Source organism: Drosophila ananassae, chromosome 3R, assembly GCF_017639315.1.
Source record: "Drosophila ananassae strain 14024-0371.13 chromosome 3R, ASM1763931v2, whole genome shotgun sequence".
Lineage (NCBI taxonomy): Eukaryota > Metazoa > Arthropoda > Insecta > Diptera > Drosophilidae > Drosophila > Drosophila ananassae.
Genome location: NC_057930.1, coordinates 28,457,949 through 28,471,654, shown reverse-complemented (window position 1 = coordinate 28,471,654; position 13,706 = coordinate 28,457,949). Strand labels below are relative to the sequence as shown.

At 41.2% G+C, this 13,706-nt stretch overlaps 1 protein-coding gene and 1 long non-coding RNA gene across 3 annotated transcripts in view; one reads left to right on the top strand and one right to left on the bottom strand.

Annotated features, from left to right (window-relative positions):
• Positions 1-13,706, bottom strand: part of LOC6497751 — a 29,832-nt gene that overhangs the window by 14,944 nt on the left and 1,182 nt on the right. For both annotated transcript variants that reach the window (XM_032451736.2, XM_001961389.4), the window contains exon 2: positions 9,607-9,695. In XM_032451736.2, the coding sequence (XP_032307627.1) occupies positions 9,607-9,670 (64 nt within the window). In that variant the 5' untranslated portion in view covers positions 9,671-9,695. The remainder of the gene's footprint in view (positions 1-9,606; positions 9,696-13,706) is intronic.
• On the top strand, positions 5,656-6,811 carry LOC116654942. The gene is made up of 2 exons (XR_004310102.2): positions 5,656-5,765; positions 6,590-6,811. It is a non-coding gene; the product is annotated as an uncharacterized LOC116654942 (long non-coding RNA).

The window sequence follows — 13,706 nt, the reverse complement described above, 5'->3', positions numbered from 1 at the left end:
CCTGGACGGGGCCTGACCATGTCGCTTCGGATGGGGTCGTATTATGGGAGCTCGCATGCCCGAGTTATTAGGGGAAGTAGTTCTGGCCCCACTCCGGAACGGCTCTAATGCAATTTTCACCTAGCCAGGGAAAGTCTGTTCTAATCTCCTACCCCCTCCTCTCTCGCCGCAGACGCCCCTGCTCGTGCCCTCACGTAATTACTAAATACTTTTGGTGCTCACTCTCTCTTTCCCAGCCAGGACCTTTCTTCCCGCCCAGTCTCGTTGGGCCCTCGTCCCGCCGGCCCGCTCTTTGTTACTTATTTTCTTATCGTCTCGGATTTGTGGCCGCAAAATGTTTCGTGAGCTTTTGTTTGGAATTTGGCTAGCTCGGCTTTCATTTTTCTTATTTGTCTGGATATGGGTTTTTCTTCTCCAACGCTTTGGCTCTCTCTCCTCTTCATTGGACTTTTTTGCTGGTGTTTTGCCCATTTTCCTTGGTGCCTGCGGTCTATTTTGGTTGGCATTTCCCAAAGAACAAGCGTGTGCCATGTTTATTTTTAATTAATTTTCCTTAAGCAGTCTAAGACCCTGCACACAGCCAACGGCCGAAAATCTCTCATAGCCCGGGCAAGAAGAACAGTAAAAACTCGACTCGATTTAGTATTTTTTTGTTTTGTTAATTTTTGCAATTTTCTACTTAATTACCTAACGGGTTGCAAGTGGGAGCGAGACTTAACCGCCTTTTGAGGTCACCACCATAAATGTTAATTACTGTAATTGGTAGCCCAGAACAGAAGTTTCTTCTTCTACCATGGATATGCTAATTTCTCTTTCAGAATATGGTGTCCTTTAAATTTTTTTGAAATCGAAGCGAATATATTTCAGAAGCTTGAGACAAAAATTTTAAATTTTAAGTAAGCTCAAATGATTTAAAATACTTAACCATTATCTACTTTAATTGCATAACTTAATCAATTTAATCCTCTCTCCGCAAATACTACGTGGCGCACTTTTTTATTGCCCAAGTTTTGAGCCCAGCTGAAGTTCTTTCAGCATTCCACTTTGGGTGGCAGTTGTCAGGACTCAAATCACCAAGAACCGCATCCGATTAGGCCAACTCTATTCCAGTCCGTTAGCCTGTCGGAGCGTTCCGGTAATCGAGCAAATTTCAGGCACAATTGAAGCCAGCTCGAATATAGCAACTGGCAAAGCGCAGGAACGAGCCGGATCAAGGGAGGTCCTGTCTTATCCTGGCTTGACAATTTCCACGCCCGAAAATTTCGCCAGAGGACTTTGGACGTCAGCGGCAGAGTGGGGACATGTCGGTACAAATTAAGTTGAATTTAGCCCCGTTTAAAGTATAATGAGCGTATAAATGATTAATTGTTTTTCTCGGAAATTGATAATGGCAGGAGGCCAAACCGAACTGGCGCTTAATTAACTTCACCTTATTGACTGTGCAAATTAGGCTAATTGCTCATTTGCCACTTTTTCAGGTGACACCTGTTCGAATCCTCAAGACTGGTCGTCCTTCTCCACCGCATCCCCATTTTTCATTCAAAATATCCACTTGGCGAAATGAATTTCCGTCCCTAAACTCGGCTGTGAAATTAAATAATCTTTCACCAATTCCCCAAACAATTGTCAACAATCGGTGAGGAAGGTCTAGCCGAACGAAGAATACTCGGGAGAGTCCACAGCGATTTGTCAGACAGCGATTTCTGCTTATATTCACAATAATTCTATTTGCTGTTTTGTTTGCTAACAACAAAAACTTTTCCATTCCATCCTTGAAAGACCGCAAAGTTTCAATTACTAATATCCTAAGGCGGAGAGACTGAATGTGAAAAATGACGGGCGGAAAAGCCTGAGATATTTAAAAAATGTTAAATTAAACGAAATAGTTGCCATGCCATGAATGAAGTTTAAATAAAAGCCGAAATGCCATCGGCAAAAACTTGTCACATTCTTAAAGCTTTGTTCGTGCCTCTCTACTGTTTTAACCCTTTGTTCCAGCAATGAATCGATGGCTGATTTTTCAGTGCTTTGTGTCCTGCTGCTGTCCAACCTCGAAAAATCAATTTGCCTTTAATTAGTGTGCCAGACACGCATATCCTGTGCCATACTCTGTGCCAGTAGAATAAAGAATAATGTTAAGTAATGAAGAAGTGCCCAGTTTTTTAACTACCAGGCGGAAGTTCCTTGCACTCAGTACACCCTTGACCAATTTTTATAATAAAATATTTTGCAAAACTAGACGAATGCGCCAAATTTAGGGGAAAATGTGTGCAACAGCTATGAAATATTTGACAGGCAGCGGAAAAAGTTTCGCAACTAATAAAAAGCTGAAATCCCATGGATGAGGGACGGTGCCACCCCGACCTACTGGTACTAAGGAGCTAGGACTCAGACATCAGTGGAAAGTGCGTCTTGCGAGGAAGTGGCCCCTTTCGAATTCCGCGCAGCGAGCATAAATAATAAATACGGCATGTAGTAAATGTAAATGCGCAGTGAAACTTCCATAAATTCAACGGCCCAGCTGCGCTTACCCTTCATGACATTTAACACTTTGGCAAACAGCAGCCGGCGAGTTAGTGAGGCGGCAAGTTAGCAAGCCATTCAAATGCACTTGCCATCCCCGAAGCAACAGCTGCGGCCTTCCAAAGGCCACCTCGAAGGGTCCTGTCAATGGCGCCTAGGGATGCCATCGTGACGTGATTACGTGCCTATAGTGCCTACAAATTAGTTACAAACTATTTTCATATGCCTCAATCAATGATTAATGATATCTTTCAAAGTTAATACATTATTTGTAAAAATATAAAAAATATGTAGACATGGTCATTGGATTTTATCCGACTATGAACACTTAAAAGAAAAAGTGTATGTTCCTAAAGAGTTTATTAGCAATATTGATTAATTTTGGGTCACGATTACGAGCATGATATATAAGGATTTTGGCCGTCCACTCCATCTATGACACTCCCAATTATTTTTGTTTTTTTTATTTTTGATACTTAACCTTTTGAAATCACGACGACATCTCCGCTGAATGAAACGGATTGGAGCATGCCTGTTGGCGTGCAAAGGCGCCAAATCCAAATTAAATAAGATTTGTTTGGCTGACGTTCAAAGATGCTGAACGGCAGGTCAGGCCAGGTCCTTTGGCTCCTTTAACTCTGGCAGCCACATCCAGGGTCCTCTTGGTTTAAACTTTGGTTGATGGCACCGACCCGATGCCGCGCATTTTAATGAGCCAAACTCAGCCGGGTTGACGCGGGGGCGTGAGATGTCGGATTGTTTGCCAACAAACATGCGTCAAGTTCAAGTTGGCGTGTGAAAGGCAAGAAACCAACGCTGCTAGAGCTCAGCACCAAAAAAAAGAGAAACCGGCGTACAACAACAACCAAAAGGAATTCCACTCAAGAAAGGACAAAAGTTTTTATCATGACGTCTTGGCCTTAATTCCAAGTTTCAGTCTCGGCGTTCGAGGTTTCTGGTGTCGGCCACATTGTGTCGTTTTGGAGCTGTTTGCCACTGGGCGGGGCTCGAGAAAAATGTGTTTAGAATGCGGAAAACTTGTTGAAAATTGAGTTTTGTGTGAAGTTTTATTCATTGATTTGCGGCTAACATGTGTGTGAGGACTTGAGCTTGAGTGTGGGTGTGTTGTGGTTTCTTGATGGAGTCTTGTGGAGATAAATGTGTGCAGAAGCTGGGAGGTTGTGGCTCCAGGGCACGAATACCTCTGCCCTTTTAATTATTTGTTTTAAAAATGGACCAAAGGCTCTTCCATGTTCACAAATGTGAATTTGACATCGTATTTTCTCAAATAAACTTACCTAAAAGAAGAACAATAATGTTAACCAATAGAATTTGCTATTTTTGTAATCGTATGCTTTGAGATTGTAACAAAAAATCAATAGCAAATTGCTAATATCACTTTGCAATCATATCAATTAAATTGACAGCAACTCTCGCAGCTTGTTTGCCGCAGGTTCTGATTAGGAAACCCCTTGTGCCCCCGATTTCCTACAAATGTCAATCGGAATCGGCGAATGCCACGAATGCTCGGAAAAGTTTCTGTATGACCCATTAGTGCCATTCGAAACGTACGTGTTTATTGGAAACTCAGCTCAGTTGCACGTTCATTATTTGAGGTCACAGGCAGGCAACAACAATTGCAAAGCGACGTCGAAATGTGCAATAATTTGTTGCTCGAAGCTTTTCCTTGGGACGGAAGTGAGTGAAACAGTTTAAGGTTTCCACATGGAGATGACATTGAGTGGAAGGATTTTTTAATCAATAAATTTTATTGTCTTTGTTGTTGTGACAGTAGCAGCAATTACTAGAAAGGGAGAACTGTAAGTTTTATTAATTGCCACTTTCTCCACACACAGAGTCGCAGCAATCTTTATTTGCAGTTGTCGAACCAATAAACTATCCCTGTTGCACGGCCTGCCCTACTGCTGCACTGACGTACATTTTTTAATGGCAAAATGCTGAAGGAAAATACTTGCATTAAGTTTTTATTGCTGCGACGCAAGCATTGGCGAAAGCAAAAGCTGTAAGGTGAGTGGCGACATGGAGGGCGCTCTCGTTTTGTGCCGTTTGCTGATTGCCCGACTTGCAAATGCCAGCAGTCGCACATGTGAAGGAGATATTGCCTTTAAATATGCAGCAAGCCCTTTGTGCACCGGATTGAACAATTTTCTTGGGGGGCTGTGCCAGGTTCGTCCGCGAGGTTATGAATTGCAATGCATTTCGTAGTGGCAGCCCGAAGAGAAAGTTCCTGATGGCATTCACTTCCGACTACAAAGTGCTACAGACCAGAAAACAATCAAATAAATTCAAATAATTCAATATTAATTAATATGTCGCCACTCCAACGATCTTCTTAACGAGTTGAGTAACCCTGTCAAAACGAAGACAATCAATTATTTCCACAAAAGTCTCCATTTAACAAATACAATTTTATGTATTTTCTTCTCCAAGGGAATGTGCATTGACAATTATACAAGATATATAAGCTGGAATTAATGAGCACGCCATTTAACTGCGATTTTAATTCGGATAATGGGCTTTCAATTATTTAAATTTTTGCGACAGAGTACGCAGCTATAATATATTGATTAGCCTGTCCCAACAATTTATGATAAAACATGAAAATACCCGACGGTAATTCTGCATTTTAAGGGTCAAGTTGCTCTTGGAGCATCAGCCGGAAAATCGCATGTTAATTATTTAATTAAAAACAAACTCTTTACTGGAGCAACCTCCTGCATAATGCTCTTTATTAGACTGCTGCTCGACGGCCAGCGAGGAAATTGGGGTAGTGCGGGGTCCTGGCTTAGTGGTTTGCTGCATAATAGAGGTGAAAATTGCTGTCTCTGGGCCCAGTCCGGCGTGTGCATGCAATGTTTGGCTGTTATGCGCCAGGCATTTAGCCACGTAGATATTAATAATGATTATTAACTATTTGCCGGCGTTGCAAGGAGTCCGCCGGATAATGGCTGGCGTACATGGCAGCCGTGTGTGGATGCCCACGTGCGTATATTAAAATTTCGCGGATTGTAAATCTGTCCTGGACTCTATGGCTTTCCAGATAATTAGTTTGTTTCAAAAACAATAACATCCCACACAAGACTTTAGTTCTTTAGGCATTAAAAGCAGGCTCTTTATTTCAATTTAATAATATTCAATAGTTTTGTTTAAAAAATCATATTAAATCCACTTCTACATTCATTTCTTTTAAAGTAACTTACAGAGCACAAAAAGGAATTTTGGTAAGGATTTCATATTAGGATTTTCGTCATTCTCTACATTTTTCAACCTCTCTACAATTTAGGCTATAGCTGCATTTTGTTAAGCTAACACATCGTTTTCCGGTGCATTGCTACGGAAAAAGCAAAGCCAATGGCCAGGATCCGATGCGATCTCATATAGCCGCTCAGGACACGCACTCAAACACACAAAATTGTTTCCTGTTATTATGCAAATTTCTTCATGCCTCCGAAGCGCTTTTCGCCTGCAGGCATTCCATGAAAATAGTTTCCTTTTGGAGGGCTTTGCGTACCCAGAGTTGACCTTACCAGAGCAATTAAGCCGCTTAACCCATGGCTCGAACTCAGCCCACCCACGGCATCCATATTTCGGATCCCCGCCTTCATGGGGCATCGCCATAAAAATTGTTAAGCTTCGTCCCATCCGCTTCGTCCCACGAAAACGAAGCGAAAATGAAAAATAAAATGGCCAAAAACATTTGGCCGTTACAGCTGCAGTTTGTCAGTCGTGGCTAAAGCTTCAATTTGTCCGCCCATCCCAGGCGAAACGTTGGTTTCTTTTTTTAGCTTTTAGCTGAATCGAGATTTTCATTCATTTTATGTAACGATCCGACCAGCCCTCTTCCCCCTTCCACTACCCACCGACCAACCCCTTCCTGACACTCCGCCAGCGCACAGGTCTTTGCATCAATAATAGCTGTTCGGGGGATGCCTCCCTTTGGTTTGGTTTGGTGTTAGCGTTTGGTATGATTTTTTAGCAAACGAGGAAACGACTGGAATTCGAAATTCCAAACACTCGCAGCTTATTCATATTTTCTTTTTTTCAGCTCCCCGTTACCCTGCCATTGATTTGCCTGTTAGTTTTAAGTATGCCAAGCGAAAGGCGAAGCCAAGTCAAGCATCCTTGAATGGCAAGTCTACCAGGACGAAAGGAGATCTGCGCGGTGGCATGTCTCGAGTGCTAAAATGGATTGCTAGATGTCATCGGCTCAAAAATTCCATGCCACGGTATAATTGGTTTGATAATATATACAGGGATTGATTTTCAACCGAAGAGGCTTCCTCGATTGGGGTTTAATTAAAGGCAATGGGACAAAGTGAAAAGGAGATGCGGCAAACGACACTAAAATGATTTCTTCCGGAAAATAAAATTACCAAAAGAAACTGGAGCGATTGCTTAATCAAACATCCTTTATGGATTTACCCAAGGCGGACAATTCACTGCCAAAATATTACTCCATTTATGTTCCCAGCTCCATACTGTTAACCTTATAATTAAGTTAGTTTTGGAATTTAATATGCGGATGGCCCAAAATATCACTCAAACAAACCCAATCAGACCATCAGACACTTGACTTCTAATTGATGTCAACATAATAAAATCAATAAGCCCAGAGAAAGGCGCACCTTTCGGAAATCCTCACCCAAATGTTTGCTCCTTGCAATTTAAATCACATTTGCGGCTAATACAAATTACATGATAGCCTCTAATTTTCCGAACAAAGCTCGTCTGGGCCAATCTCCAATAAATGTCAATTTCCCCAAACAATTCGTCGGCCATAACATTAAGACATTAACACAAGTTTGAAGCAAGCCGAAATGGATATAATGCTGTCACAAATTTGCAACAACTCCGGCCAAGGTTCAGCATGTGGTTATTAAAAGTAAATCAAGTGCACGACCGTTTTACGTGGCCCGCAGCTAATTAGCCACTGTATGTGAGTTTTGTTCAACAAAATAGAAATGGGAGTGCGACACAGCCAATAGCCGACTCACACCGACTGTGGTGCGTGTTGGAGATTGTTATCGGCACTCCGAATTGTGAATTGCCGAAAGGACGAAGGAAGGGAAAAAAGGTCCCCGGAGTCTAGTACAATGTCCTCATCTACATCGAGTGCACTTGGGCCCCGGCTCGATAATGCCAGGTTAATAAACGTTTTTGTGCGACATTGAACGCACGGCCAGACCTTCCTTTCCTATTGGGGGCGTGTCTTTTGGTGTGGGCGGCCAATCGTCTCCTACAAGGGTAATGGCGCCTCTGGCCGACCCAAAACACGTGGGCTGCATGGGTTGTGTGCATAAGCAGTGAATCAGGGTTCAATGGAGCTAATTTAAAGAAAATACGATGTCTGCATTTGATAAGAAGGCAAAACTAGGCGTAGAACTTAAGACCAACCTGAGGCAATTTTTAATGCCTTATTTACGAATGATTTATATAAATAAACAGTAATATAGCGATAATTTCAGCAATAGGTCATTTTAGAAGTACAACAAAATCTCAAGCTCCAGGTATTTCTATCTCGTTTTCAACTTCACTTTAAGATTATAATCCTTAAATTTTACAAGTCTTGTTGGTGTTGTGTTGAATATTGCAAGAACTAAGCCCAAAAGTCACTTGTCACAGAATCCGAGGAAAAAGTGTGTTTCACCAAATAAAGACAGAAAAAGGTATGGCACACAAAACAAATGCCAGGCACGTTGAGGGCATTTATCAAGACCACCGGACCCATTCAGAGCACTATGGATGTCGGGTGCTAACGAGAAGAAGAAAAAGGAGCCGTGGAAAAAGGGATAACAGGCGGCCATGTGAGAGGCTCCAAATCCTGCCAGCTCCTCGACTGGATCGTTCAAAGTGACAAAGAGTCCAAAATTTCAGTCACGCGAAGGGATTAAATGTCGTTTGATGTATTCTCTGTCATTTAAGTTTCTGTTGATAGAGCGACGGATAGATACATAGGAGGAAAATCAACTGTCAGATGCCGCCTACCAAGCAAGCTACCTGGGCTACCCGGGGAATGCCTACTTCTCCAAGGCAAATGCATTTATTTGATATATTTTCCGCCTTTATTGACACATGTCCTGGCACTCTGCTCCGAACCCGATTGAGTGGGTCGAAGATGCAGATAAAATTTAAATCTGCGGCGCACGTTCAAGGGTTAAAGCCAGGTGAGTGGGTGGCAAAGCAGGGGGAGCGGTAAAGGAAGCCGCAGCAACTTGTGTGATTTATTGAATAAATCAGTTTGGTAGTCTCCTCCTAGCAGATGCTGAAATATTTATATGCATGTACGAGCGTCCTGGATACGCGGCAGTTGGAGTGTGCGTGCGGTTTTCGGAATTTATGTGCGCTGGTAAATAAAATGAGACCTCCAATGGCGGCGAAAGCCGCAAAGACGAGGCAATAAAATTTTGAAGTGTGTGTAAAGTATGGCCAGAGTTAATCGTCTATATGTGGCAGAAGACGCTGACAGAGTGAGTTATTGGCTTCATATTTTGCCATTTGAATGCGGTGGCTCTTTAAATACAATTTGGAATTATGTAGAATCGAGTGTTGCAAAATCCTGCGACACATAGGAACATTTTCTAAGCCCACCGTGTGTTTATCCCGACAAATCGAACAAGCTCATTAATCGAATCATTTTATGGCCTCAGCGGATTTTTGTTTGAATTATTCTCTGTGGCTTGATTAAACAGAATTTGATTTTATTGCTATTTGTGTGCTGAAATCCCATAAATTTCCGCGCAATATTTCTCTGACATTTATTTTAATAGCAACTAATTAGCATTTATGGCGCAAACAGGGTAAGGGAAATGTCCTCACAGCGGAAAACTGTTGAAATTAATAAAATAAGAAATTAATAAACATAAATATTATTTTTAATTCACGTCAATCATAATTGCAATTCAATGTTTTGCCAACATTATAATGTATAATTTTATTTTCATCCAGCCTTTAGTGATGTGAGTTAGAAGTCTGGCGATAAATTTAAATGTTGCACCCAATTATCAGTTTAGAATTATAAATAAAATTAAAATTTAGCAATAAAAAAGTATGAACCTAGCTTACCAAAGTTTATTGCCAGAAGAATTGTGGCCAAAGCCGTTTGGCAGACAATTCGTGGAAACCGCATGATGAAAATTTGTAACGTAGCTTTTCTGAAATAAAAGAAGGAACATTTTAAAGTTTCAATCTATTCTTTACTTATATTGAATTGTAAGACCTTAAAAGGAAAGCTTCAAATTATTGTAAAGACAGTTCATTAAAGAAAATAGCATATATTGGCCGTCCCTTTAGAAAACTCACGTGGCTTATGTAAAGTATTTTTTTAACAGCCCCCGAAGTTGTATACAACACCCACACGAAAACGTGGTGGAGCAACATCCTGAATCGGTGGCAGACAGCAACACCGGTTCTTAATGCGTTAAACTTTGACTGCAGCCTGTAAGTCTTTTTGGCCACTGCATTCGACTGGGCCGGGTTGCCCCTGAGGCAGGTGTTGCAAAGTGAGTTTCTTATAGTCACTCTTTGGGGCAAAGTATTGGAAGCAATTTTGTAATCAGCAGGAAAGGAACAAGGGGAAACTGTATAAAGTAATAACTATAAAGAAAACTGCAGCGATTTTCCTCTCCCACACATACACTTTGAGTGAAAAGTTTTCCATTAACAGAGAAGGAGGCGAGTTCCGTGCCTGGCCAAAAAACACATTGTTGCCTAACTGCACATCAAATGTTTCTGGCCCGGCTAGGGGGTGTAACACTTTTCCATAAATTCTCGACTTCTTTTTGGGTGCACTTTAAGTTTGAAATCGGATTATAATAATCCCCTGGTCAGCTCGAGTGGACACGCCGAGACTCGGCAGCTTGAGGAGGAACTTTAACAAGTTGTAATCTTTTATAGCAGCAAATTGTATTACCGAATCAGGACAAAAGCGAGGCCAGGGCCATCTCGTATGGGAATTCGCATTGAGCCCCAAGGTCCGACCAAGTGGTTATTTTGTCTATATCCCATTAACACCGCAGTGCCCTGGCTTAATTGCTTTGGCTTCATTAGGGTCAGCCAAAACTAACCGAAAACAGGGAAAACAAAGGAGAATTAGGTGGAAACTCCTAACTTTTTAATTTATGCATTGACAAACTTAAACGACCGACTGCGACTGGAAGCAAGACAAACAAAAGGCCAAGTCTGTTCCCAACGCGATAAGCCGCAAAGAGTGCATTCTTATACGGTCTCCTCCTCTTCCGGCGGGGAAGTTGCAAAAAGGAGCTAGAAAGCAGAAAAAGGGATAAAAACTTAACACAAATTCAAAGCCCTGATCCCTGTTGGCTTAGTTAATTACATGTGCACTTTAAAAGACAAATTGAACATTCAAGCCGTTTGATTTTAATAAAGGATATATGTTTTGAATAATATTTTTGTTTTTGTTTAATTAAAAACCGTAGCAGATAGAAAAAATTGTAAGCAATTCTCCATTTATTTCCACAATTAAGTTCATAAATCCATCAAAAGTCGCACAGTCAAAACAGGCTATTTGCAAAACTATCAGAGCAATAAATATGTCCTGTCATCCTTGCTGATTGCCATGAAATCGGCTTGTGTTGAAACTCTGCTATCACAAAGATTTTTCGATTACAATGTAACAAGAGGTCCGACATACGAAGAAAATGAAACACAATTTTAACCTCCCAAGATAGATGGCTCGGCTTTGACTGCTAAATCATAATAGGTTTGCCAAGAGCCAAGAGCAGAGAGCTATTAAACCGCTTTCAGCATTCAGAGCCAAAAACAAAGCTCACATAGCTGTAGAGCTGCGCAGAACTTGTGAAAATTGGTAAACAATTTATGTGGTCAAATAAAATTGGTCTGAAGTGGAGCGGCAAAAAGCGAAGGCTGAAGCTGAAGCTGCAGTACAGGGCAGCCGTAGAAAAACCAGACACTGCAAAAGGAGCAGAAACAAATTTATGACTGGTTCAACCAACACCGGAAGACTAGTACGGCTGCGTCAAAAAAATGGGAATATTTTGCAATATTAACAGGGGCGTAGTTATCACAGGAATGAGGATCATAAACCATATGCGTAAGTATCGCTTTAAAAGGAAAAAAGGCTAGAAATATCTGGGTAAATTATTTGATATTGTGTTACCCTTTTAAGTTAAGGTGTGCAAAAATTCGGTAAAAATAAAAAATATAAACACATTTCATCTAACTTGCTGCCGTTTTAAGGTCTCATATTTCGTATACCCGCTATGCATTCAGAGCCAACGCCTCTGTGAATCTAAAAAGCTGCAGAGATGCAGAAACCCAAACCAATAGGAAGCCCGATACTGGAGTTTTTAAAGGGAAAAGGTGGGGCACTCAAGGATATAAATTACATGCTTAGCTACTCATAGTTCCCCAGCCCCATGTCCCTTCCTATCATATGCAAAAGTTTTCCCCATTCTCCGTTGCTGCCTGGGCGGGCTGTGTGTGGCGGCTTGTTGTTGCAGAGATTATGAAATAAATTTCCACATGCCGCAACATTTTCGCAACCGCAAACGAACAGCAAATATTCTAGGTACACAGTCTTCTCGGCGAATGTTGCACTTGAGATGCGCCCGTGGCGCCAAAAAGTAGGCAACGAAGCCCTAAATTACACTCCCTGCCACATCCATGGCAGGCACTCGGCAATCCGGATTCGGGATTCCGGATCCCGGAGAGCCACTGGCCATACAGCCGATAACAACAACAATGGATTTACATATGAAATATTTTCAATCGCCCAAGGGGTTTTTTCCGCCGTGTTTTCATATTTGTTCAGGCGAAGTTTGAGTCGATATAAGATTTGCAAGGCCAGCAGAAAAAAGTTGTGCATCTAGACGCTGGAAAATTTGTAAAGTTTGTGTCGTTTTCAATCCATATATTACCCAAGATAAAAATTAGAATGGGGATTTGTGCGAAAGTTTATCCTGAGATGACACTTTGCCCTCAATGATGAATGAGTCTTCTCGAATTCCAGTACTATATCTCATACCGTCTGGAAAATGAATCCGAAACATCTTAATGCTGAACACACAGTTATGATCCACACAAATTCACATTCAAACGGAAAACGAATTAATTAATTATTTGATTGCATAGTTACGCAATTGGCTGAATTTGCATGGGCAGCTTCGTGCATTTAATTCGATTATGCCATAAATATTAAATGGCTATCAAAAATTAAACTAATGCAGTAAATACAATTAGGCCTAACATTATTTGTGCAAGAAGTCAAGTCAATTACTATTTATGGCATCAAAAATTCTTAATACGTATTTTGGCAGCCATGCTTTAAAAAAATTTCTGGTAGCCTCACAGGTAGCGACCTCCTCCATAAAACATTGCATTCCCAGCCACACAAAAAATGGGAAAGTAAAAAAATGTCAGGTCCAGAGAAGAATGCGACACCGTTGCAGGTGGCAGTAAAAAATTGTTGAAATTTCTCCAGGCGAAGCTCAGATCAAGGCACAGCTCATTAAACGATGGTCATGGCTTATATTTCACTCAGAAAAAAAGTATTTTTTCATAAACTTCTCAAGAGAGCCTACCCCTTTTTTTATCAGGCTTAGTGTTTAATTTTCTTGCCAATCAAATTTTAATAAAAGTCTAAAAGAACATATAAAAAGTCTTAGCTATATTTCAACAGTGGTTGTAAAAAAAATGGTTTATAGCGGTGTATTCGTGCATTTGGTCCTGTTGTTGTTTTTAAGCCGGTCACAGGATAATCCGAAAACGTCGGCGGCAACTTAATGCGCCCCTTGGCTGTGCTAAATAGCTTTCATTATTTACTTTATTTTCACATAAAGCCTGCGAAAGTTTTTAGCGAGCCACTTCTACGGAGCTGAGCATTTTAACTGGCCAGCGAGAAATTCTCGAAATAAACGAAATGGCAAAGATAGAGTGTGAAATAAATTTTCTGTTTTTTCGACTGGTTCAAGGAAGCAGCTCTTTTTGGAAAAGTTGTTGGCCCAGCCTGGTGTGGAGACTTTCCCTGCCAGGGGCTCTCCAGCAATAATACTCCGCCGGCAATAAATCATTTCACATATCAATCAGTCAATCAAATAAATGTTTGACTGTCGGCCAACTCCGCCCCGCATCCGATATTGATTGTCCCACTAAATACAATTTTTGCCTAGTCAGTGAGCCGCCTG